Source organism: Poecilia mexicana, unplaced genomic scaffold, assembly GCF_051168715.1.
Source record: "Poecilia mexicana isolate PSO_F unplaced genomic scaffold, ASM5116871v1 scaffold_3, whole genome shotgun sequence".
NCBI classification, from domain to species: Eukaryota; Metazoa; Chordata; class Actinopteri; order Cyprinodontiformes; family Poeciliidae; genus Poecilia; species Poecilia mexicana.
Genome location: NW_028263372.1, coordinates 1578818 through 1605174, shown reverse-complemented (window position 1 = coordinate 1605174; position 26357 = coordinate 1578818). Strand labels below are relative to the sequence as shown.

The 26357-nt window shown below is 38.2% G+C and overlaps 1 protein-coding gene across 1 annotated transcript in view; it reads left to right on the top strand.

Annotated features, from left to right (window-relative positions):
• Window positions 1–2031: 2031 nt before the first annotated feature.
• The window catches only part of LOC106927969 (A-kinase anchoring protein 6), a 124742-nt gene continuing 100416 nt past the window's right edge, over window positions 2032–26357 (top strand). Inside the window, exons 1-8 of the mRNA XM_088004598.1 lie at window positions 2032–2268; window positions 17360–17469; window positions 17579–17720; window positions 17891–18478; window positions 20246–20554; window positions 21405–21545; window positions 21631–21771; window positions 21858–22109. Of these exons, the coding sequence (XP_087860724.1) occupies window positions 2032–2268; window positions 17360–17469; window positions 17579–17720; window positions 17891–18478; window positions 20246–20554; window positions 21405–21545; window positions 21631–21771; window positions 21858–22109 (1920 nt within the window). The remainder of the gene's footprint in view (window positions 2269–17359; window positions 17470–17578; window positions 17721–17890; window positions 18479–20245; window positions 20555–21404; window positions 21546–21630; window positions 21772–21857; window positions 22110–26357) is intronic.

Genomic DNA, 26357 nt, shown 5'->3' with positions numbered 1-26357 from the left:
TACTATTTTAGGTGTTGAATTTACAAAGTTAATTTATTAGCCTGAGTGAGTATCCCACCTGATAACAGCGTTTCTTGAGTTCGTTGATCCCAGTGCTGGAGCCGTGGAGCCGGCCAACAGCCCTCTTCTCTCTTAAATCCTAAACGAGGTTTGAGGTGGAAGACTAGTCCAGGTCGGTACTAAAACGTTGTTTGTCAATGTCCTCGGATGTCCAGTCGAGGGATCCGGGTCGCAGTACCAAATAGTTGTGCTGCTATTCTTATGTATATTCTTATGTATATGTGACTTTTTTTTTGCTTTCTATACATTTTACCAAGCACTGTTCAGGTGAAAACACTCAATCAGGTTTATTTATGAATTGTGCACAACTCAGAGAGCTTTCCATCACAAATTGTTTCACGATTGATTGTCCTTTGAGCTCTCCTAAATGGACCAGCTGTATTTTGGTATTAAGAAATGGAATTCATGAATTCATCTCACTGACTCTTCTTCAACCTCAAACATCAAGAATTTAGCATAGAGAACGGATAAATCCTTCACAAAAGCTAAGTGTGGTTACCTAAATGAAGCATGATCATGAGCTTCTTTTTTTTAGACTTTATTTTTCTAAGGTTTTTAGAGCATATAGAAAAAAGCATAAACAGAGAAACAAACAACAAAACACGTGAAATTCACAGGTACATGTCACATCTTATCTGCAAAAAATTGTCATTTTTCACAGAATGTGTAAAGCAGCCACATCAATATTTTCTTGCCTTAGGCTGCTAATCTTATATGTTCCATAATCTATATCAGAAGACCTAATGAGGGAGTGTCTCCTGTGAGCCAACATTTTGTGATGGGTTTTTTGCACTCATGAGCTTATCTGTTAACTCATCACTGCAAAAATAGAATGCCTAGATTTAGAAGGGATTTTTATTATTCAGTGTGTCAACTCAGATCTGGATCAAGTTCAGGGATCTGAGACTCAAAAAAGTTAATGACTGGTTCAGATGGCTGGCCAGCTGTAGGAAGAGAAGTTCCAAACTTCTTCCTTTCATTAATGATGGAGGCCACTGAGCCCATCACCTCAAAGCTTTACAAAGTTTTCTGTTTTTTTCTCCAGATTTTTATAATTTTGGTCTCTGAGATTTGCAGACAGTTCCTTTGATTTCATGCTTGGTGTTTGACCTCTGACCTGCATTGTCAACTGTGGGACCTGATATAAACAGGTGTATCCATTTCAAATCAAGTCCAATTAACTGAACTGACAACATGTGGACTTCATGTGAACTTTAGAAGCATCTCAAGGATGATCAGTAGAAACAGCTCAGTGTTGAGGTTTACAGCAAAGACTGTGTATTCTTATGTATATGTGACTTTTTTTTGCTTTCTATTTTAATACTTTCAATACATTTGCAAAAAGACCTCAGAGACATTTTTCTTAGGCGTGTAGATTTTTGAGGAAAGGTTTCTGACTTGGATGGAATTCAGCATTCAGCTTATGAAAAGTAGAAAATTAAACACCAGCAACAAGTGGGACTTTCCAACAAAATATTTTTCTTTATAAAGTATACTGTATCCTTGTTTAAATTTAAGCTAACAGGTAAACTTTAGATTTTCCTCCATAGATGTGCAGGTATGAAGTGAAATACATTTGCTAACTTGACAAAAAGGAGGGGAGATGCTGCAGTATGTCTATTCTAAGCAAAGTTTAAGATTTAACTATATTCATCAAGAAGTAAAAAATTAAATAAAAATTGTGCAGCTACCATCAGAATGAAAGAAAAATAAATGCACCCGGGTTTAGAGTTATTTTTAAACACATTTAGGGCTTTTGGGGTATTGTTGGTTTTTCACAAATTTGAGTTTTGAATTGTGACTTCCAACACCCATGTTATTGTTCAGATATTTATAAGTTATTATAACTTTATCAGAACTATTTGCCAAGAAAGCTAAATTTAGGTAAGGTAATTGTATTTATATAGCACATTTTCAGCAACAAGGCAATTCAAAGTGCTTAAATTTATATTTAGTACTGAGAAGACTTGTATGATCATTCTGGGTGTAGATTCTCATTCTTTATTGTATTTATTTCTCATGTGTTCTGCTTTAAGGACAAAGAAACTTCCTCCTCTCCACACTGGAGCCGACTGGAAGGTCGTCCTCCATCTGCCAGAGATTGAGAAGTGGCTAAGAGCAACCAGTGACAGAGTTGCTCAACTCACACACTCTGTTGGACAAGACAGTGACAACAGACATGTGGATGTCCACCTAGTACAACTTAAGGTAGGGAAAAGTGTGCTCTTCCTGTTACTATGGCAACTCTTGCATGCACCCGTGGGCAGCCATTTTCTCTCAATTCTCTCTGTATATTTGTTTGTTGCGGGTTGTCCCGTTCAGCTGACGCTGTATGTTTGACCATGGAATTATTGACTCGCACCTCACTATCTCACCAACTACTAGGGCTCAGCTCAAATTAAAAGTGATAGTTGAGATGTTGTTCAAAGAGTTTGTAAGTCCACCTTCACTCACCCAGTGGCATAAATCCAGGGGCCAATCAACAAATGCTTCTTCCCTCTTCTAGATAAGTGACTGAACAATATTTCACAGCTGAGAAGTCATTGACAATATCATTTTAAAATATAAAAAAAATACTGGATGCTCTTCCTCGTCACTAGGCTTCTGGTGATGAGATCCAATTTAAAGAACTTCAGAGGACAAAGCTACAAGTATGGGAAACCAGTTTCTCTGGTCATTTATTCATTTATCCTCTATTTCATTTCGACAGAATCTTCTTCATATGCAATAAATGGAATATCTGTTAACGTAAGGGAGGAGAGATCTTTCTATTTTCTCAGACAACTCTTGCTGCAGCTCTGTCTTTTCCTATTATTGCATGGGGAATTCTATACGAACAGAGTTTGGCAGGCACGATGATGTCAATTCAGAATCGATGATAATGAAAGTTAATGCTGCTGTGCTGTGGGGTGGCATTACATTTTGATGATGGCACTTATCAAAATGTAATGTTTGTTACTGTTTTTTTCAATTGTTGACTGTATGGTGTCTTTTATGATTTTGCATATTTGTTTATTTATGATGTAAAGTACTTTGAACTGCTTTGTTGCTGAAATATGTTGTTCAAATAAACTTGAGTGATTGGGCAGATGCCACGTCTTACTGGAAAATGAAACCAGCATTTCCAGAAGGCTGGTCAGCAGAGGGAAGTAGAGAGAGCTCTGAGACTTCCTGGTAGATGAATCATGCTGCATTTGTTGAGAGAGGAGTGGAATGGGATGAAACCCCACAGCCTCTGATCAGAACCGGCTTTGGATTCTGGGAGTCTCATTCTATAAAATTTATTTATATACAAATTAAATAGATCCCAGTTTATGAGAAAGAAATTCAGTCATTGTTTTTGACTTTCTTTTAGTGATTTTTTTTTTTAAGAAATGTTTTATGGCACATATCATTATGTTTATTTATAAATCTGTCACTAGCGCATGAATCTCAAACATGTAAAATATGTAAGCTTGTTGAATGACACTTCAGTTCTACTTAAAGTCTAGCTATTCTGAAAAGCAGGATGTGTTCCGGAAAAACCAATTTGGTTTGAATTTAGACATTTGTTTAAATCTCTCTATATGATTGGATTTAACTGACAATTTTTGTATAAAGATAATAGAACATTATCTTTATAAAATTTATTTTGTATAAGTATAATGCAAAATATATAATTATTCTGTATAATTGTATATTTTTTATATTCTGCGAATAAATTGAATTCTTGTAAAATCTGAAACATTTGTTGAAAATTGGGTTGATGCGAATAATAAGAAATGAATTAAATTATTCTAATTAGAGAAAATCTAAAATAATTGAGGCTGCCTCCAGCCCCCAATTCTTGTTTTTGATATCTTTGAAGTTGTGTTATTGTTTAACCCTGGAAAAAAACAACAATTCATATAATCAAAAGTCTACAAAATTATTACATTCATGGAGATGTTGGGTGGATGTAAACTTCATGTGCTGATGCTCAGTGCAGTTCAGGGAAGTGACAAACTCAAACTTTTGCATAATGCATGCGTCACAGAGCATAAAACAACAGCTTAGTGTTTGGGTTCTGAGGTCATCGTGTGTGTGTGTGTGTGTGTGTGTGTGTGTGTGTGTGTGTGTGTGTGCGTGCGTGTATGTGCGCGGGCGTGTGTGTACTAAAGTGTATTAAAAGCTTTTTGTGGAACTGTCACTTTGCTGCCTCTACAGTTAATAAAGACAGCAATAGAGAGATGGAACCTGTTGTGCCTTCTAGTATAGAGAATACCTTAAACTGGGCAAATTAGCAAACAAAAACAAAACACCATGTACATTTTTTTAAAAATAATGTGTTGGTAATATATTGAGATGGTGTGCAGATTTTTACTGCATAAATTGCTCTTGTAAAATTTAATGACTTAGCTGTGAAACAGTCTACATTCTGTCTGACTTGATGTTTGCTTAGGCTTAGGCTCATTCTCTGGTTGACCGCTCCACCTAGTGGTATTATTTCTGTATTACAACAAGGTGGAGAACAGCAGTGGCATCTCCCCTCCTGTGGAGATGCTGATGGGATAAAAAGCATGTCATATGCTTTTACATTTTCCAAAGAAAACTATTCTGTTGAGTGGACTCAAATGCTTCACCTAAATCTAGAAAACTTCCTGAAACATATTTATTATGTATTGCAGAATTCATTGTCTAAGACTGCTGAATCACAGGAATTTCTCTGTATTAATGTTTTCAAAATCTTTAGTGATGTTTCCACAAAATGTAGAGCACAAAGTGGTATAAACAATGAATTATAGAATTATACATGATTCAAAACAAAAGTGTGATGTGAAAAAGTATTCAGCTCCCTTTACTGAGTGCAACCAATTGCCTTCAGAAGTTGCCTGATGATGCTAATTACTAAACAGAGTCCACCTGTGTGTAATTTGGTCTCAGAATAAATCCAGCTGCTCTGTGATGCTTCAGAGGTTCACAGGATATTTGAGAGCAAACGGTATCATAAAGTCCAAGGAACACAACAGACAGGCCAATGAGAAGTTTAAAGCAAGTTTTGGCCATACAAATATTTCTCAAGCTGTGAACATCTCTGTGTTTAATCTATCATTTGGAAATGGAAACAGTCTGGCACAAATGAAAACCTACCAAGACAAGGCCATACACTTAAACTTCCAGCTGAACAAGGAGAGCTCTGATCAGAGATGCAGCCAAGAGGCCCATGGTGACTCTGGACCAGATGCAGAAATTCACACCTCAGGTGGGGGAATCTGTCCACAGGATAATTATCAGTCATCACTGCACATTGTTTCTTCACCATTAGAACATTTAGCAGTGCATACATGAGGATTATTGACGGTAGTAAGCTCCTCCCCCTGGCTCTGATTGGGTGTTTTTGACCTGAGGGGTGGATTTCTGCAGATGGCAGTAGTAGATCAGATAATCTGTTTCTTACTCTACACAGTCATGACATGGTGACAGTTTTAGCAAACATTTTTATAAATGTTACATACTGCATTATACTATCATAATAAAAATATGATGTGACACAAGTCTTGTTGTGAATTGCATTCATAATTTTATATTTTGAACAAATAACAGTTCTTTTGGTCATTTTCCTGACCCCTTTTCATTTTCCTTTATGTGTGATTTTGATGCATAGGTTATAACTGGACTGTATATTCTTAAAACTATATCTAATCATCTAATCTGACCAGTTTAGGTAAATACTTATAAAAACAAAGTGTAAATAAAAAGTGAAATCTGAAATCCCTTTATTCTACCCACCTGTTTTAGTTTTTCCTTAACACAACTGGTTTTGGGAGAAATTTAGGACAACTTAACAAATTGTCTCAATTTACATTCACCACTTTTATAATGCGTATCTTACGAACCCAGTAAAGTCAATATCTGACTGGATATAAACAAATCAAGAGTGTTAGACAACAATAAAATGTCATTTCTGGATTCGCTGAGAAAACGCCATCATCATCCTACCCTGACCAGGCCATAGCTGCTAGACTAGATATGAAACTTTTCTAAAATGTTTTGCTTGATGAGTTTTGTAAAACCAAGTGGCTGATGCGTTAAGTTTGAAATCCCAGCTTAAGCTTTTATTTTAGCTTGTGAAACGGGCCCCATTTATTTTCATTGTTCCTACTGTAAAACATTTAGCTTACTTACATTTATGAATTCCACAAACAGCTTATGTCTGGTTTCTGGCTAGGACTCTGTCTCCCCTCTTGACGGGTGACATCCTGGCTGTAGGGGTTTAGAGCTTGGGATGTAGGGGTTTGCGATGGGAACAGACACATCTTCAGACGGCTGTTTGAAATCACATTCATGCCCCTGGTGATCTCTTTCCTCCTTCATCATGTCCTTTCCTACCCTTTTGTGGCTTTTGTTTCTTTCTTATCCTTTCCATCATTTGCAATCTCTCTCTTCCCACCTCTCTCCATATCTCTGTCATTTTTTTAATGCGTTTGCCTGCAGGGCATTTTTCTATAACCCGACCTTGCCACAGAGAGACTGTAGGATATGATTATACTGATGCAGCTGGTGTCTGTGTGTCTGGGTGTGTTTCTAAGTAATGGTATGCGCTCCTCTGAACTATTCTTGGTGTCATACAGCAGGTGGAGTCCAACAGCTGAACAGAGCTGCTCTGCAAGGGAGAGGCTGTTATGTGTTCTAAACAAATCCATGGGATTCTGTGAAATAGTAAGACTTAAAAAGCCATAACTGCAAAACATTTTCAATAGAGCATTTGACTTTAGTCCTCACCAAAGATTAATGTCTTCCTTAGTCCTGGTAGCACCCTACCCACACCCACTCCCACCCCTCAGTTTGTCCTTGGCTTGTGTCATTTCTTTAGTGAAACCAGTGAGTAAAGCAATAACTAATATTTCTAATGAGGTCTCACCATTTTTCACACATTGAAGCCATGCTTTTAAACACTTGCTTCCCATTCGTTTGTGGAGGATGTCCACAAACGAATTGGGTTTGTGGACATCTTTCACTCTTTGGGTAGAATTAGAAATTCATAATTTTCTACTCAACACCATGCATCTACTAACATGAACATTTGTAAAAATTGTAAACAAACTGGTCATATCACTTTAATGATCATATTATTGTTAAAAATAAGAATAATTAAAGCTGAAAATTAATCTGTCACTGAATGAAACAGCATAAGTATGACTATCAAAATCCTTATAACAAAGTAGTTGTACAAAAAAATGTACATCTGCTCTTTATTGAATTAGATTATAGACAAAAGACCAGTAAATGAATTGAATGCCAGCTGAAGATGTTTGCAAACATAATATCAAGTTAGATCCATCCATCCATTTTCTAACACCCTTGTCCCTTAGTGGGGTCAGGAGGGGTACTGGTGCCTATTTCCAGCAAACGTTTCGGGTGAGAGGCGGGGTCACCTTGGACAGGTCACCAGTCTGTTGCAGGGCAACACAGAGACAGACAGGACAAACAACCATGCACACACACACTCACGGAGAATTTAGAGTGACCAATTTACCTGACAGTCATGTTTTTGACTGGTTCTCTCTGGAGTACCCAGAGAGAACCCACACATGCACAGGGAGAACATGCAAACTCCATGCAGAAAGACCTCAGGCTGGGAATCAAACCCAGAACCTTCTTGCTGCAAGGCAACAGCTCTACCAACTGTGCCACTGTGCAGCCCTATCAAGTTAGATGCTAGAATAAATAAAAATGTAAAATAAATAAACCATTAATTACTCTTAATTAAAGGTTTGTATTGAATGTTTACAACAACATTTTAATCTCATCTTTTACATAGTTTATATTAAATGCATGTCGTAACTAATTCTAGCATTTCTGAGGGTCATTAGACTATTTGAGTCTGGGAGGTTCAGCCATCAGTCCAGGAGAGAAATGTCATAAAAGCATTGGAGCAACTGTCTCCAAGTCGGTGTAGATCACACTCCCCCCTCCCCCCCAAAACAAACAAAACTCATGACATTCACCTAAGCAACCTGTAAGGTGTGTGTGCGTGTGTTTGCTTCCACTCTACACCTTGTACTTCTGCTGTGGCAACAGCTGTCTTTACTCTGTGTTGTATCACTGCAGTGACTGTGTGACTCTTTGGGTAGAGTCACACAGTCATGCATCATGAAGCAGCCAGGTGTGCATCTTTTACATTTTTGTAAGTTTTTAAGCTGTTACTTGGAGGCTTAGATTTAGTGGTATGTAAGAGTTTGAAGCAAGTCTGGGTGGTTAAACTGAGCTCATTGTAGGGAAAAGCAACACTTTTTCTGTAAGTGAGACTGTCAGTTTCTCCCCAATCTGCTGCCACTGAGGGCGCCACCCTTTACTTTGTCAGTATGTGAGGAAACGGATCCCTAGGCTAGGAGTCTAATATTTTGCAAACACAATATTATTATTATTACCAAACAGCCGTAATTGGCTGGTACTCTCATAGGCTGCGTCATGAAAGTTGAACCCACTGTTCTTCTGAGATGCGCCAGATAACTCCAGGACCAGGGGTTCATCTCTGTTCTGACTGATTTGGTCTCATTCTGCGGTGAGACTAAGCGAGCCTAAAAACAGTTTTAGTGATGAAGCACACTATGTTCCCTGGAAATGGACTTCACTCTTACTGCTTTCTCATTTTCTTCTCATCTGCCCCATCATGCCTTCATAGCTCTCACAGTAGCAGCTGCCATGTTTCTACCAAAGACGACAAACATTTCAGGAAGCAGGAAAATGTTGGTTTTCAGTTTTTGGAGTCCAAAGTCTTAGGAGGCAAAATAGTCATGTGGCTCTTCTGTTCATAGAGGAGTCATGTGGATACCGGTGACTTGACTACAAATTTAGAACTATTCATTTCAAGATTTCTGTTTGCTTTCTTGGGGTTTTATGAAGAGGAAGATTATGTGGATGCCACATGGTTCAGTGGTAGAGCGGATGTTCGATTCCCAGCCCCACACCACTTGCTGCATTCTGCCCCCTTTTGTCTTTCTCTCGCTCGCTCTCTATCCACCTGTTGAAAAAGCCCCACTAGTGCCTACATGTATATAAAAAGGAACTTTTCTGGCAGTCATGGTCTTTGGTCTGGTACATTGCTTCTTCATTTATAACAAAGCATTGCAATACATTGAGTGTGTGTGTGTGTGAGGAGTGGGTTAGACTCGTCCTAAAATAAACCATCCAACTGTTGACTCCCCTCTTGACACCAACACCCTAATGGAGGAACTAGGTCACAAACAGCCCCCTGCATACACCTCCCACACACTACTGGTGTGTTATTTCCTCTATAGTAGCAGCAGAGTTGTTGATGCTTTTTTCTTCTCTTTTGAAAAAGGATTTTGATTTTTTTTTTCACTTTTACGGTATTATGAATGATCTGAAAATATCAAAGGGTGATAAAAGGTAAGAAATGGAATATTCTTAAAACTGGATTGAAAAATCACTTTTACCTAATGGACTGGAGTGGGATAGAAATTTGCAGGGATTTGGTTGCATGGTTGGATGAGAGGTTTATGAATGCTGTATTGGTTTTTGCTATCTTGAAATGTTCATAATGTGTTTGTAAAAAAAGCAAACAATAAAAACAACTAAAATAAAATTGTAAACACAAATGGCGAGGAAAATAAACACTAACAAACACTAACATTAACCTAACCAAAACAAAGAATAACTAAACACATGAAGTAAATAAACAAAATCTAACTAAAATAATTAAGACCAGACTGATTAAAGCAGAACCAAGTCTGATCTAAGAGAAGATCTAAAGTAAGAGATAACAAAACTATAAAATGTAAACACAGAAAAACTCAAAAAATAACCTTAGATACTAACAAAAAAATGCTCTTTATCACTAAACACTTCAGTTTTAGTTAAACCACAAAACATTATTTGTCCCTTTCAGAATGTTTTTGGAGGAATGGCTTTGTCCTCTCCGAATGGAAAGTCAGTCCATGACAGAACCAGACTGATTTCTTTGTGCATAACTAACAACACACTCAGACTAGCTTCAACAAATATTTTTATAAGAACAATTATTTTGATTTGTAGTTTAATAGACACTTTTCTTAACTACTTCATATGGTTATACATATATTTTTCTTCCTGTTTAATCTGGAAGCCGTACACAAAGATGAACTAAACATCAATAAATGTTGTTCCTGCTTTGGTTTTTGCATGTTGGCCTAAACACAGCAGTGTGTTTAAGGCAGTGGTGCCCAAAGTCGGCCCTGGAGGGCTGGCATCCTGCATGTTTTAGTTCTCTTCCTGGTGGTAGTAACAACCTCCCAGCAGGTCAATGTTCTTCTTAGGCCTCTAATGAGCCATCATTTGATGCAGGTGTGTTGAACCAGGGCGAACTAAAACATGGAGGATGCCGGGCTTCAAGGAACGACTTTGGGCACCACTGGTTTAAGATATTGCTTAAAAAGGCGTCCAGAGATACCACCATTAAAATTGTATCAGAATCTTACAAAACATAACTGTCATTATTTGAAAAGCATAGCAGTCTTATGCTTCTAAATTCAAAGAAAGGGTATCTTACTCATAAGTTTTGTATCAATAGAAATGATCTGTTAATTGTAAGTGACCCTTAATGCCTTAGGAAATTCACTTTTTATTAAAGAGGATGATTAACAAAGGATCATCACAAAACATGATTTTAATATTTGTTTACATAATTACATTTTTCAGACTTACTTTGATCCAAATCTCTGTCAGAGAGATTTAAAACTGGATTGATCAAATCAATCCAGAAAAGCATCCCAATCCTTTTTCTAGGATCTTTTCTAGAACTTGACATTAACCAAGAAATCATTACTGATATAAATTTGTTATAAAAGTATTACTGATTGCTCTTTAAAAATGAGGTAACTTTATGTTATTAAAGGTAAAGTTTAAACAGTAATGATTTCCTGGTTAATGTCAAGTTGTCATAATAAAGACATTTTGAATAATGTCAACTTTGTATTAAAAGTGTCATAATTTACCGAATGACGCTTTATGACAACAGTCATAAATATTCATGAAGGCTTATTCATGTTCATGACAGGTGTTATGTCATGTTTATGACAGTGTCATGACAGTCTTATTCAACCCCCTTCAAATAAAGTCTTACCCATTTGGGTGTAAGGATTCAGGTTTAGAACTTGAAGAAATGAGATATAGTCCTCATCTGGTACTTCATCTTATTTATTTCAATGAAATTAGATTCATTGAAATGAATTGTAGGGTTGCTGTGGATACAACCCTATAATACATTTTAGAGTTTTCAGTGTTATCACTCAAGCTGTCCCTTTGAAGAAATAACTGTAACGAGTCTTTGTATCACAACAGCGGGTCTTGGTTGTCTTTGAAGCTGTTTAATTTGAATACTCCAGGGAAGGAGGGAACACATGGTTTTTGATCTCCAAGGTGAAATACATTGCGTTGATGGGCTGTAGTGGAGGAGTTGAAGGTTATTAGATCGAATGGGTATGGATGAGGCCAAGCTGTCATGAGCAGTTTGAACATGGCCAGTAAGAAGCCCTTGATGTTCGTAGTGATGAAGCTGAGCAACGATTGGACTTGAAGGAAAAGTCTACTTGTTTTAGATTGATTTTGGGCAATTAGGAATGCTGCTGGATGTATGAGTTTTTGATTGACAGTTCATATCTTGAATGTACGTGACTGGAGAGTAAAAAATGTGTGTGTGTTTTTCTTATCACTCCATTAAGTGTGTATTGCGACTTTGTGTTTGATCGTGTTGGCTCTCTCTTTTTAATGTACCATGATGATCCACACATAGCAGTTCTGAGATGGGAGGCATGCAAAACTGCAGCACTGTAAAATGTTGACGAAAAGACAGAAATTCATCTTGTACTCATGATAAGAAGAGAAGAAACAACTGCATACTTACCAAAATCATTTTTGATCTCCACTACTTTGTAATGTCTGTCTGAACATAAAAGTACAATCCAGAGAAAGGACAAACAGAGGAGCAGAATCTCAGATTGCCTTATTGTTTTTCTAAGCCAACTTATTTACAGGATTTTGTTCAACAAAAAGTGATAATTTTCTTTTTTTTTAACATGGTTCTCACTTTATTTGGTTATTGGTTTTCATGAACCTGCTTTCAGTTACCAATTAAAGTAATTTTCTATTGACCTAGAAAAAAGTTTGCAGAGTTGATAGCATCAGTTGATCAGTTCTAGTGCTCAGTATTTTTTGGGGGAAGAAGAGATGAACAAACAATAATAGTAATGTAGTAGAACAGAGAAGCTGAAACCATTTTAGAAAATGTAAGCTTTACGATAAGGTTTAAGAGACAATTAGGACCAGAACAAAGTGCTGCAACACCAATTTACCCCAAAGACTTGAAATACACAGCAAGATTAGATCAACATGTTGATTTGCCCTGTAGCTCTGTATGTGCATGCTTTAAATGATGATATAAATGTATTTACACAAAGATCTTCTAAGTATTAAATGACCTCAGATTGGACGATAGACTTTATTGATGATTAAATTATTCAAACATCTGAAAGACCCCACTGACATTTTCACCAGTTTTAGACTGACATGATAGAGCTTTGATGTCGAAACTGAGTGTGTGTGTACTCTACCAACCAGAGTCTCTGATAAATTTGAGTGTCTGATATGTTCTAATGGTGCATGAGGGAATATTCCATGCAACCTTACTGAGGTTTTGTATTAATGGTATGCATGTATCATGGCCTGGACATGCTCTCTTTCCCTTGCTACCGCTTAAATCCTCCTTATTGTGCTTTATACCTATAATTTCTATTTACTGTGAGAATTGCATTTTATTTGTTTTAATTATGAAATCTCTACAAGCTCAAGAAACAGTGTTTCATTGTAAGCCAACAATTACATTTTACCCCAGGACAGCTAGTAACATTGGACTAAAACTTAGACTGAATTCTTCCCTTACATATTTTCCAGTTCTTTTTTGTTTTTACTCCATTCTATGCGTCAGACCATCCAATACACAATCAGGTGGGGGGAAAAGGGACAGCGAGGGTATCTAGGTGAGTGGGTTGTTTTGTTTAAGGAGTGAAACCACAATAACCTCCTGGGAAGGTTCAGCTCTGTTCCATGTTTCCTCTGTAGATAGCAGCTCTCACTGCAGTTCATTGGAGCCCCAAGCCTTAGAAATGGCTTTGTAACCCTTTGATAAATGTCTGACCTGGTTTCTTGCCTATTCTTAAATTTCTTTAGGTAAAGTCATGATTTTAACATACTTCATGTTACTAGACAGGTTCTATTGATGTGATCTCTTGATTCTATAGGTCAAGCTCATACTAATGTTCTCAGGTAAAAGTTAAAAGTACTCTTAAGAGTATATATTACTCATGCAAATGTAACTGAGTAAATTTAACCAGTTGCTACCCACCTCTGATCATATGTAGCAACAACTTTATTATTCTTGAGAACAAGCTTAAAGTGATATGTAGGCATGGATTAACTAGTCATCATTTAGCTAGTATCTGCACCCAACAGCATTTCTCAACTTGCACAATGAGAAGCTTTTGCCTTTTGTGCCAAGCTCATGCGCTTGGCACATGGGAGGCACCATTGCTCGCTTTCTATTCCTTTTCTATGGAGCTTTTCCCATGAGCTGACAATCACTTGCCCTCCTCAAGCCAAATCGAACGGCAAAATTCGTACATGTGAAGTTCAAGAGTGTAAGCATGCACATGTGAGTGAGGGACACGCATGAATTTAAATATAGCCCATTTGCAGTTCAGTATTTCTTCAGCTCCACTTGGTCAATAAGTAATATTGATTGTAAGAAGGTCAAAGGAGGAGGGGAGACGGGACTTTTATTGATGACCAGTCTTTACTTTTTTTTCTCTCTCCTTTTTTAGATCCTTTTGTATCAGTTTTAAATTTAATTTACTTAGAGCTTAGAAAAACATCATGACATTTTGCTAAATTATAAATTAAACCATATTTGCAGCAGGTTTCTGCCCATAAATAAATTAATGATGAGTTGAAAGTGGAAACGTTTATAGCTGAAATGTGGCAGGACCTTCAAATACAACATTAATTATAACTCATTTGCTCTTTGACCTCTGTAAATGCTGGTAAAGGGAATGAATGTCCAAAGGCTGGACCACACACTGCTCAACTTTCCTCACCAAAGCTAAATCTGTCAAACATATCGGTGTCAGCCAGTGTCTGAAATCTGATTAAAGAGAAACATACTATTGAATGTAAATTTAAAGTGAATTCAGTTCTAAATCTCAGTACTGAAGTAATACAAGAACCAGGAACAGTCCATGTAACTATCTCATTTACCCCTACATTAAGTCTAGGCCTTGAGGGCTGGTGTTCCTGGTTCAACACATCTGAATCAAATAGCCGAATCCTCAGTATGCAGTCCGGTTCTCCAGATTCCTGCTAATGCCCTCATTTTTTGCCTTGAGTGTGTTGAAGCAGAGACATCTAAAAACTGCAGCACACCAGCTCTTAAATACATGGCTTCCCTTCTGTAGTGCATAGTGTACAGTAATGTGCACCGGACAGTTCTCAGTAGGTCAGAGTGTTAGCCAACGTAGCATGAGACGGGCTGGCAGAGTATCTGACCTACATTCTGACTGGCTAGGTGCCTGTTATAATTCAGGAAGCGGCAGAACAAGAGGTGTTATCTTGTTCAGGGAGGTCACCATGGAGCAACATGCAACAGCAGCCAAAGATAGAAGCAGAGGATCAACCAGAGGTTCAGTGCCAGGTCACCTGCTTTCTCAAAGGCGGCACAATAGAAAAATGGGCCAGTTTTAGAACTGGACACAGCAAAGTTTGAGTGGAACAAATTATTATTATTATTATTATTTTTTTTTTTTTTTACAAATAGACAAATGGGAATGTTTCTTACTCCCATCCTGTTATGTTTTCAGATACTGTAGTAATTATTGCAAAGAAGAGCATTTCAATATGTTTATATGGTAAACATAGAAGTAATAAGAGAGGCAGCAGGAGGAGAGGGATTGGTGAGAGTATGTTGAATCTAGCTATGGCTGATGTGATCCATGGATGCAGTCTGGAGGTTGAGAGGATCTTTGTCCTGGTGGAGGTTGCCATGTTTGGGAGCCATCACAAGGCAGAGGTTTCCCCAGGATCTGCAGCACAGGTGGAAAAAAACAAAAACATATAAAAATACAAGCCACCAGTGAGTCTGATTACCACTTAATGTTCGTAAAAACTGGGGAGATGTGGGAGCTGCACTCTAAGCAGGATTAGTGGTTTACTGAGCTCAGTTGAGCTGCAGGTCAGGACTTTCAGTATCACAAACACAGCTTACTTTTTACCTTGGTCTGTTTCCATGGTAATTCATTCTGGTTCCCTAACTGGTTCAGGAGCAGATTGGTTTTTGCTGTTAAATATCAAGAAAAAATAACAACTAAAGCTAATGCTTAATGTGTGAATAGACTCCTCCTCTCCTTTTCTCTGCCATTCTGAGTTGGGCTGTTACATAACAGGAAAATCTTGGACTAATATTTAGGCTCTATGGTCATGTGCTTTTGAAGCAGCTTATTCTGCACCACATCAAAATCCAAGTAACACTTGTTTTAAACTGTGGCCACAAAGACAATCTGCTGGTATGATAATTCAACTATGCATTTCTGGTTACCGTTGCTGTGTATTGTGCACTTTCCCAAATCTCCAGAAGTTTCCACTAATGCAAAAAAATTTCATTAGAATTGTTGAACAGTTGCTAGAAAAAGAAGTTGAGGGAAGAAATTTTGGAAGATCATCACTAAGAAGGGGCTTCAGAAGAGGAGCACACATTCAAAGTAGAATTTATAAAATATTGATTAGAAAAGAAATGTGGACAATTCCATGGTTAGGGATCATTTGAAGACAAAACCAAATGACAAATTCACACAGCTTTACTTGGAACTCGCACAATGCATGCTTATAGTATTTAATCTTAGAATACAATGTTCAGGGATTAACATTGCATTCTGAGATACAGCTAGTGGAGCAATGGTGACGACGGCGGTAGGAGTTTGAAAATGTACTTAATTATTCCTTCTGTCCTTGGGCAAGACACTTCACCCACCTTGTGGTCAGAGGGCTGATGGGACCAGTGCATGGCAGATTGCCCCAGGGCAGCTGTGGCTAGTATCCAGTAGCTTGATCAGTGTGTAAATGTGTGTGTGAATGGGAATGACTGATTTCATTGTAAAGCTTCTATGAAGGTCCAGAAAAGTGCTATTAAGTATGATGACCCATTACAAGTTTCCATCATAAGCGACAAAGTCAAAGATCTTCTGAATTTCCTTTCTATATTCATAAATCATAAGTGGGGGTGGTGATATCAAATATATTTGAGCTTACAGAAAATACTAAGTCCTGTGGTGACCCTGTTATTGATTGAGTAAGTGCTTCAAATTTGAATGACATGCCACACATTAGTCTTCTAATAAGAAATGATGTCTGGGTCTTGATTACATTTTTAACTTCTGCAACTGGCAGGCTAAAAACCAGTCATTGTCTCTGCAGCACTTCCTCCTCCTATACCTCCTGACCTTCCTGACTGTTGGGTCACAAGTTCTCATCCATACCTCGATGAATACCTTCTCCCTCAATTCAGTGTGGAAAGAAACTTTTTGTCTTATCCAGCCTCTTTAGGCAGGCACTGTGATGTCATCACACACACACCCTCCCCAGCAGTCATCTGTGTATGTGGTCATATACTGTCCATCTCCATGTTGAGAAAAAGTCTTCAGCAGGGTTAAAGAATGAGGAGCAGGATGAGAGGAACTCCATCAGAATCCTGCTGTGGGTCACAAACCATTACCTGATCATGTTGGTATGATGGACACTGGCATTATGTCCTCAACCTCTTCTGACTCTTCTTCCATTTTGAATTGTATAGAAATATGCCTGACATATTTTGATAATTATTTTGCATGTGTGGGTGGAGACCCATATGGTATATTTTGATCAACATGACATAAGCAATTCATAATGTAGGAAACTGAAGGGAATTGTACATCATCACTTGGATGATGTACAAAAGCAGTTGCACCTTGCTTATTTCTGATTTGAAAAATGTTCCAAAGCGACAGAAAAACTGGAATGTTCTTGATGTCGGCACTTCATGTGGAACCAGTCCCACATGAAACTGACTCATTGTTAAAAGTGGATGTGTGGTGTCAAACGTCCCTCCCGCCTCTTCTGCTTTTTCAGTGGCATTGCTCTGCAGATGTTTTTCTCGTTACACACTAGCACACACACAGTTGGTGGCATGTGTAAGGGCTGATGAGTGTATATTTGCTTTGTGACATTCTGCTCACTTTTGAATGTATGTTTATGACTTTAGGACATCTGTGAGGACATTTCTGACCATGTGGAGCAGATTCATGCTTTACTGGAGACGGAGTTCTCCCTGAAGCTGCTGTCCTACTCTGTAAACATCATTGTAGACATTAGGTGAGTTTTTACAAGGAAATGATTGTAGCAAGGTATAAATTCTGCAGTGTATATTAATATTTAAGTAGGCTTAATCGAAAGCACTGTTCTTGTATTTGTGTTTTTCCAGGACAGTGCAGCTGCTGTGGCACCAGCTGAGAGTCTCAGTTCTGGTTCTGAAAGAGCGTCTGCTGCAGGGTTTACAGGACCCTAACGGAAATTATACCCGGCAGACTGACATCCTGCAGGCATTCAGCCAGGACCAGCACCAGGTTGGTTTCAGATTAAGTTAAATTTCCATCTACACTTGGAATTGAAATGTAGTTGAAGGAAGGATTCCTTGAACCATTATCAGATATGTCTAAAAACATTGTGGTAGTTTCTTTCACTTGGCTTGGTTACTGACAGTCTGGAACTTGAATATTGAATTATTTGTATTCAGACCCGTCTGGATGCTCTCACAGAGGTGGACGACTGTGGTCAGCTGACGATCCGCTGCAGCCAGGACTACTTCTCCCTGGACTGTGGCATCACTGCCTTTGAGCTGAGCGACTACAGTCCCAGTGACCATCCTGAGGACCAGGGGACAGAGTCCACAGTGGAGGACAGCTCCCAGGATATCATTCACACCACAAACTCAAATCTTGAACTGCACAAGAGTTTACCTCAGCCCTCTCTGCCCAGTGACATAGACAACCACAGCCATTCTACACCTCAATCACCCACAAATCAAAGTGACATGTCCAAATACAGTGAAAGCTCCAAACGCCCACTGCAGGCTGTAAGTCACAGCACTGAATCTTCCCCCACTCAGCCGTCCCTTCCCAAGAGAGCAGCCTTATTCTCAAACAAAGGAACCAAATCAAGAGGCAGTTTTAGGAAGGCCAGGCAGCAGTCTGAGCTGCAGCATAAGGCTGAGCTGAGTCAGAGCAGCCCCTCTCTTGTGGATTCTCCAGACAGATCCAAGTTCTGGCTAGAACTGGACTCGGCTGATCTGAGAAACCTTCCACAATCCAGCGAGAGTCTCCAGGTTTGAGCTAATTTCTATGCCTTTGTGATTTAGTTCTCATTTTATTAGCATTTTGTTTAACATGGAAATGTGACTTTTAAGCTAGGATTAAACACAAAATCAAAGTAAATCAGATTTATTTAACAATTCACAAGCTGCAAGGTTGTGAATTGTTGGGTCGTTGTGTGTGTGTGGGGCGGGGGAGGGAGGCTACTGTACCAACTTCCATAATCTCTGACAAAAAACACTACTGGTGTTTTTTGTTAATTGTTCAGAGGAAAAGAAATACATGGTTCAATGTTGAAGGGGAAAAAATAAGTAGTCACGAACGGAGAAAAATCATAGGAAATATGCTGAAGATTCTTTGGTTTTATGACAAACTGAATTTCTTAAGGCTTCACAAATTCACAAATTGAAACAACAATCAGCCTCAATCAGTTACAGGTTCTAACATTTTTATTCAGTTTGTAGGATGCAGCCTCATCACTTACACTTTTAAAATAGATTGAAATCTTAACTGCCTATAGTCAGTGATGTAATATTCCTTTTGTAAAAAATAAATGTTTGAATGCTCTTTGCTAAATGGGAAAACACATTATTGTACTAAAAAATCTCTTTACCAAACCTACTTTCAATTGATGGGGGGTTGGGCAAGACTCTATAATTTTAATGTCCATTTGTACTTTTAATGTGGAGGTAACAACTGCCACCTGTATCTGATGCTCCTTTAACAGATACACTGCGCCATAAATGAATTTGAATTTGATTCATTATGCTAACCAACCCATGGCTCTAGGTCAGTCTTTGTTGGTTGAGGTTGTGATTGTTTGGTGTGGTGGATAAGAGTCTCATGTGCTCCAACATCACCACAGCTGAATGGAATATCCCTACTTGTGATTTCTCAGTAATAGACAACTCAAATGGGATTCATTTTTGCAGGTTTATGATGCCATTATTTTATTTTAGCATAGTGGCACATAGAATGACAGGAAATAGTCCTACCTTATCGTTTCTATCTCTAAACACGTCAAGTTGGGGTAACTTCTGCTCCACCTGGTAGTGACTCTCACACCGAACCTCTGCTTAAAGCTGCAGCATCTAACTTAAAAAAATACATTTTACATACGTATTAAAACTTTCGCTGTCCTAACATGAGACAGATAATCTCTAAAAAAAATAATCGATCTCCTCCCTGATCTGCATAATTACTCCGCTCAGTCAGAAACAGCCAATCAGAGCTAGCAGTAATCAGCTAGCCGCCATGCTAACAGGAAGTTTTCATTCAGTAACTCTGGATTGTTTATTGTAATGGATCCTGTTTTTGCCTTTGAATGTTTTATACTTGAATTTTCTGGCAATGTTGAGAGGTTTTATTTTGACTCTCTGCATTATTTAGCCTCTTCAGAGCCTTCATATGTTTTCAGTCTGTTAAAGATGGTATTATCGATTTGCACAATACCTGTTTTGTTTTTTTTCTTGGAAATAGTTATTAAAAACAAGTGTTTGTCTAAATTAAGGTGAATTCATGGTTCCTTTTTCCACATAATGTAACCGGTAGTGCTTATGATTAAAAAAATAATAATGATGTGATCGGTATCGGTGATCGGCCCTCATGGGTGATCGGAATCGGCAGGAAAAAACCTGATCGGCACATCTCTAGATAAAAGGCTTAACAGACGTTTCTCTTCCCAGCTGCTCTTTGGAAAATTTCTTTTTGAAAACGATTGACTATTGTTTCCACTTTTTTAAAGTATGCTAACTAAATCTAACTAAAAATTTTGATTACAGAGAACAATTGAGCACAACCTCAAAAACCACCATGTGAGCTCAATACATAGAAAACCTGAGGGAAGTTCTGGCACCAATGGCAGCCTGTCCATCTGCCGCCTGATGTCTCTGGATGAAATATCCACCCAAACAGAAAGGAGGCAGAAAAGGACATATGCAGTCTGTATGGGTGACTCGGACTCCTCCCTGCCCTCCCCCATTTCAGAGCAGCTTCTGTCCTCAGACTTGGAGGCATCTGGAGAGGAATCTGATGCTCAGAGGGGTGGAAGCAGGAATGCAGGGTGGACAGTGAACTGGCAGGGGCACAAGGTGACTATTTCTTTGCAGGAGCCAGGATTTTGCAGATGCTATTCAGTTTTTACTTTTATGGTGCTTATAAAACTATTTATAGTTTTTACTTGTGGAGTTTTTTCCAAAGCAGCCTTAAAATTATACGTTTCTTTAATGCACCTTTTGACACCATTTCATGTTCAAGTAGATTTTTCTCTTTTCAATCAAGAATATTGTTTCACAAACACTCATACTAATACTTCTTAATTAATACATTTAACAGATTAGTTTTTGTTTGCATCATCTGTTCTTCATATGAGCATTTTTTTCTTAAATGACTTGAAATGGCATATTCTCCTTGCATGTTCAAAACCAAAACAATAAGTGCTGAATAGTTCTGTAAATATTTTCTGAAAAATGCATAAAGAAAAAAGGTTGTTGAAATAAACACATTGAGATTATCATGTTCATTACTAAGTACTTGATTATAAGTCCTTTTGGTAACACTTTATTTGACGGGGTGTGCATAAGAAATTTTTTAAAGCAAATTTGCAATAAAAGTGCATTAAAGGCATGCACTTTTATTCCAACTTTGCATTCAGTGAATAATGACACTTAAAGCAAAGTTGAATTAAAACTTGTATTGAAAGTCCATTAAAATGGTCAACTTTGCATTAAAAGTGTCATTATTTACCGAATGACACTTCATGACAACAGTCATAAACATTCATGAAAACTTCATCTTTATGTCAGTGTCATGTCAGTCTTATGTACACCCCGTCAAGTAAAGTCTTACTGTACTTTTTCTTTGTTGACTGGTCCTTAGAGTGAATTACTGTACATGTGAAGAAGGACAGTGAAATGCTGATGCTCCTTTCTTGTGCAGAAGGAATCCCAGGTTCCATCAGAAAGGATCCAGTCCAGAGAGCATTGGTATGGGTCAGACGAGTTCCTGGCTCTCCCTGCTCAGCTCCATGAAACTGAGATGCTGGCTGTGAAACTAGAAAGTCTGATACAGTCCAGGACCCTGGTCAGTACAGAACTGTGGCTCATTGACCATAATTATACACAATGTGTTGAAATTGGTTTCTGATGTTTTTTTAACCTGTTCACAGCAGAACCAGAGAGGTCTGCAGGATGTGGATGACTGGGAACTGTCAGAGCTTAACATGGACTGGGACGCCGGGGAAAGTGGAGTCGACACGAGAAACATAGTGGGGAGCGGGGATTATGGTCCATCTCCCCTGCTGTCACTGGTATGACAGCATATTTTGTGTTAAGAAGTATCAAAAAGCAAATAATTTCCTGGTGAAGTGACATGTTCCTGTGGACTCTTCATCAGCATCCTCATAGACAAACCTCAGTGAGCTGCTTCAGCTCCTCCTCCAGTGATGTTGCTCCATCATTGGAAGACAGCATAGAATCAGGGCCCTTGAGTGACCTGCTGTCAGGAGAGGAGCAGAGCAGGAGGTCTGTGGATGGCTCCCCCCAGCTGACGGCGCCCCTGGCGGATGGGCATGGATGTGCTTCTCTGATGAAAAAACTGCTGGAGGACATCCAGGATCAGAACGAAGGCATCTGGGTGAAGATGGAGGTAATTCTTTACACACAGTTTGCTCCTATATTTTGCATCGGTCTATCTTTCTGCTGGTTCTGTTTCCATCTTGGCATGTCTGTACTGTATGACCAGGTTTGATAGTCAGCACTGGCTTCTGTTTTCCCTGATCTATATGAACACAACACATCAAAATATTTTCACACTTCACATGTTCAAATGCAGTAGGACAAGTTGTCCTGAATTCCCTCAACATTCGACTGATGGAATGAAAACCTGGTATTAGATCTTCCTGTGAACCTGTTAATTCATTAAGCTTCTTCTAAAAGGTAACATTCGATTGGCAGGCATATTACTGATGAGGCTTCCTAGTGAACTAATCAGTCATACGGTATCTGTCATTTGGAGTGTGGTAAAATTCCAGTAACTGGGGATTCATACTTCTCATACTTACAACTACAAAGAGAGGGTGTTCATGTTTATGTTCCCCACCTTTCACTGCTGTAAGATTTAAATTTTAACCTCTCTAGAGCAGTTTAGTTAGCAAAGATAATGTCTGCTCAACTCTACTGTCTGTCGGGCATTAATAGAATGTAGCAAATCTAACCTCTTTTGTTAGTTGGGTGAGATGCTCACTGATAAAACTAGAAAACTGTGGGATATTCATAGTTGACTCAGCTTAGCCAACTTCATTTAAGACATTTAACTTGATATCTAATAAATGTCAAACATCTTACTCATCTAGGTGAAAATTATTCACACCCATGGGAAATTTAGTTTTAGTATTATTTTTCATTTAGCCAAGATGATTGTAGCTGAAATGAAATAAGAGGGTAGCTCTCAAAACTGTGAAAAAGGTAAGAGCATAAACTGTAAAAATTAAAAATCATTTAAAATCATTTAAAAATATTTAAAATTTATCTTGAAGCGGAGGTCATGCTGTTCGTTTTTGTTGTCTGTCATTTTGACTGACGGCGCCAGAAAAATTCCATCATATTCTATTGCCTGTCAGTTTTTAAATGCTGTCTGCATAGGCTATTCAGCTGTGTTTAATTTTTATGCAGTTTAATTAATCAAATTTTATTTGTATAGCACATTTCAGCAACAAAGCATCAAAGTGCTTTGCATCATAAAAAGCACAAAAACATCAAGTCATGCAACAGAATCAACAATCTGTTCAATTTAATTAATATTCACATTGAACAGAGAATCTAGATCACATCTAATGCTTTCTCTGTAGTGTCAAAAAACATTGACTGTTGCAACAAAAACAACATATGAACAGTGAAATTAAATTATTTCACTTAAATTATGAACAGCTCACCTGCTCTGGTCTGAACACAGCAGCACAACTTCCTGCTAGTTTGCATCTGGAGGTGAAATCTGTGCTAGTTTAGATCGGGCCTGAAATTCCAGCCTGACTGAGTTTGTGTCTGATCCATCCCGACTGATTGGCGTTAATAGAGGCACAAGGCAGAATTAAACCTCACATATTTTAATTAAGATTTTACTGTTTTCGTTTTTAGACCACCATTTAAGAAAATAGTGTTACTTCTCCCCTTTTTGGCTTCTGTTTAACATCTTCCATATTGTCGCTTGTTGTAAGTTTGAGTCAGGTGTGAATCATCTGGGATGTGTGACTGATGGGAATCCTGTGACTGATAGGATCCTGCTCCACTCTAGCTGCTGCTAGGGTGAATCAGGGTGGAGTCGTGTCATATTTTGGTTTAGTTCTCTCTTTCTCTCTCTGTTTCTCTTTCTTTCTTTCGCACTGCATGCTGGGAGTTGGTGGAAGAGCATATGGTGAGTGGACTGGAAGATTGAGAATTTCTATCTTTTTTTAATCTCCAATGTTTTTTTCTGTATATTATCCTTAGATTATTGTGTTTTGTGGAGTTACATTAATTGATTACATTTCTGTGTGTGACAACCAAAATTTTGCCTTTTGGTGCAAAATGCTGGGAATGGATTTGACCAAAGTTACGAGGTAGATCATACCCAGTGGAAGAGTGCAGTTTGGCGGTGGGAGAAGTTGTAGGTTGTAGCATTAAATCTGCTGCTTGGTTGAAAAGCGCTGTGGTCATTTTTGTTGACAGTGTGGAGAAGGCAAACAAAGGGCATTGCTGTGAATGATGTCTTTGTCTGTTTCCCTGTTGAGTATTCCTGCTAAAAAAAACAGAATCATGATTGCAAGGATTCCTCTGTTCATCAGGGATGAATTGTTGATGAGAGAACTGTTGTGGGAAAATTGTTTTCCCCATCAGAAGAATGCCGTTGGGTTGGAGTTACATTTTTCACACTGAAGAAAGGTCCATATGATTCTGAATTTAAAAAGAAGAACGCCTTAACTTAGTGTTTAATGTGTAAGTGGATGGGCTTGATTAGGCTATTTACGTAATTTTGTGCACTTTGGTTTTGAAGTTTCTGTAAAAAGGAAAAAATTCGGAGTGTATTATTGGTTCTCCATCCAAAAATGAAGAAAGAGATATAGAAATGGAATATTCAGGAAAGGGTCTAGAATCAGAAAGCAATATGGATGAGGAGGAGGAAGGTGAAGATAAAGGTTGGACTGATGGTTTGGCCAGTTCAACCTGTACATTTCTTCTTCAGTCAGTAGAGGAAAGGTTAGCATGTGCAAAACTTTAAACATTTTCTGAAAGCTACAAAGAACATAAAAAATGTAAAAACAGAGGATTTTTTTCCTGACAAGAAACTTTTTCTTGTGAATGTGACATCTCAGATGAATTATAAAAGAAAAAGTGGGTTATAGTGACCAAGATGCTTACAAGTTAAAAAGATTTATCGGAAAACTTAAGCAAGCATTTAACAATGATGAGTCTGACGTATGATAAGTGTCTGCATTTTCTTTTGGTGCTAATCCTTCCATCTTTGGTGATGAGCCACTTCAGTTTCTACATTAAATTTGGATGGAACCAGAGATGTGAGGAAGAGAATCAAACGTATAACTGTGTGGATGGTCCAAGAAGCACACAGCGACTGTTTAAATGAGATATGGAGAGAATGGGGGCCAGAAATTTTGAGTCATTTAAGCCAGACCAGTGGGGGAGATGCAATTGTTTTTTTCAAATTGTTTTTACTGGAATAATATCAACTTGAAGTGACAAAAGGTAGAGTAATGGTAGTGAAAGCAAAATATTGTTTCACTACTATCAGAGATTGACAAAAAATAGTGGTCCCCGATGATTAAAAAGTGAAAAAGTTACATAAATTTCAAATAGAGGGGATAGATACAATGATAAACGTAAAAGCAAGGTTAAAATCCATAAACTCTTGCAAAGCTTGAAAGTGTGATGAAGACAAGTTGACAAACTCAGAAACTCAGCAGGGAGTAAGAGCAGCGGAAGCAGTACAGCTTGTGTGTGCAGGTCACATTGCATCTGCTGACACAGCAGCAGAGCGGAGAGTGCTTCTCAAGCTTTAGATGCACTGAAAAAAGAAAATAGTTGAACCAACTTAATTGAATTGCTTCAATTGGTAACAAGTAATTCAATGAGTTTATCCAACTTAATTTATTAGGTTGGTTTAACTTGACACATTTAATCAGTCTTACTCAAATAATTTAGTTTACTTAAAATAAAGAAGCAGACTAATAAAGGATTTTTAAAAGGTTTTATTGGCTCTAGTGGCCTTTATTTTAGAGTAGTTAGACAGGAAAGACGCACAACTAAGGTCATCAGGCAGGAATCGAACCTGCGACAGCCGTGTTGATGACTAAGGTCTCCTTATGTGGGTTGTGCTCTACGCCTGCGCCGCAACAGTTCCACAGTTAGTGCAGGATCTGTCCCTGGTGAAGCTTAATTGTTTCAATTAAGTCAAAGCCAAAAGTCCCTTTAAGTTAAAAATGTTTAAGTTAAGCTAATTCAACACAAATGGTGGTTTCATCACAAAACCGAACAAAATTAACTGAGATTAATGTAAAAAATCCATAACATGAACTGCACCCCAAATACACTTTTTAGTGTGTGTGGGGAAACTTCACACATATAGGAGACCTTGCTCTCTTACACACGCACGCACACTTCTCACTCTGTGCTCTGAGTAATTAGCTGATTAGCTGCTTATTTAGCAGCATGTAATCATAGCAGTGGCTGAGCTAACTAATTCAGGAAGTAAAGACATAATAAAGTAATCAGTACATGCATATCTTTTGGATGAAACTAAGAGATCCGCTATAGCATCAGGTTGAGCAACTAAAACGATCCACTAAACTGGACATTAAACTACTGTAGAGCGGACTGAAACAAAGAAAACTTTCCAAACAGGCTC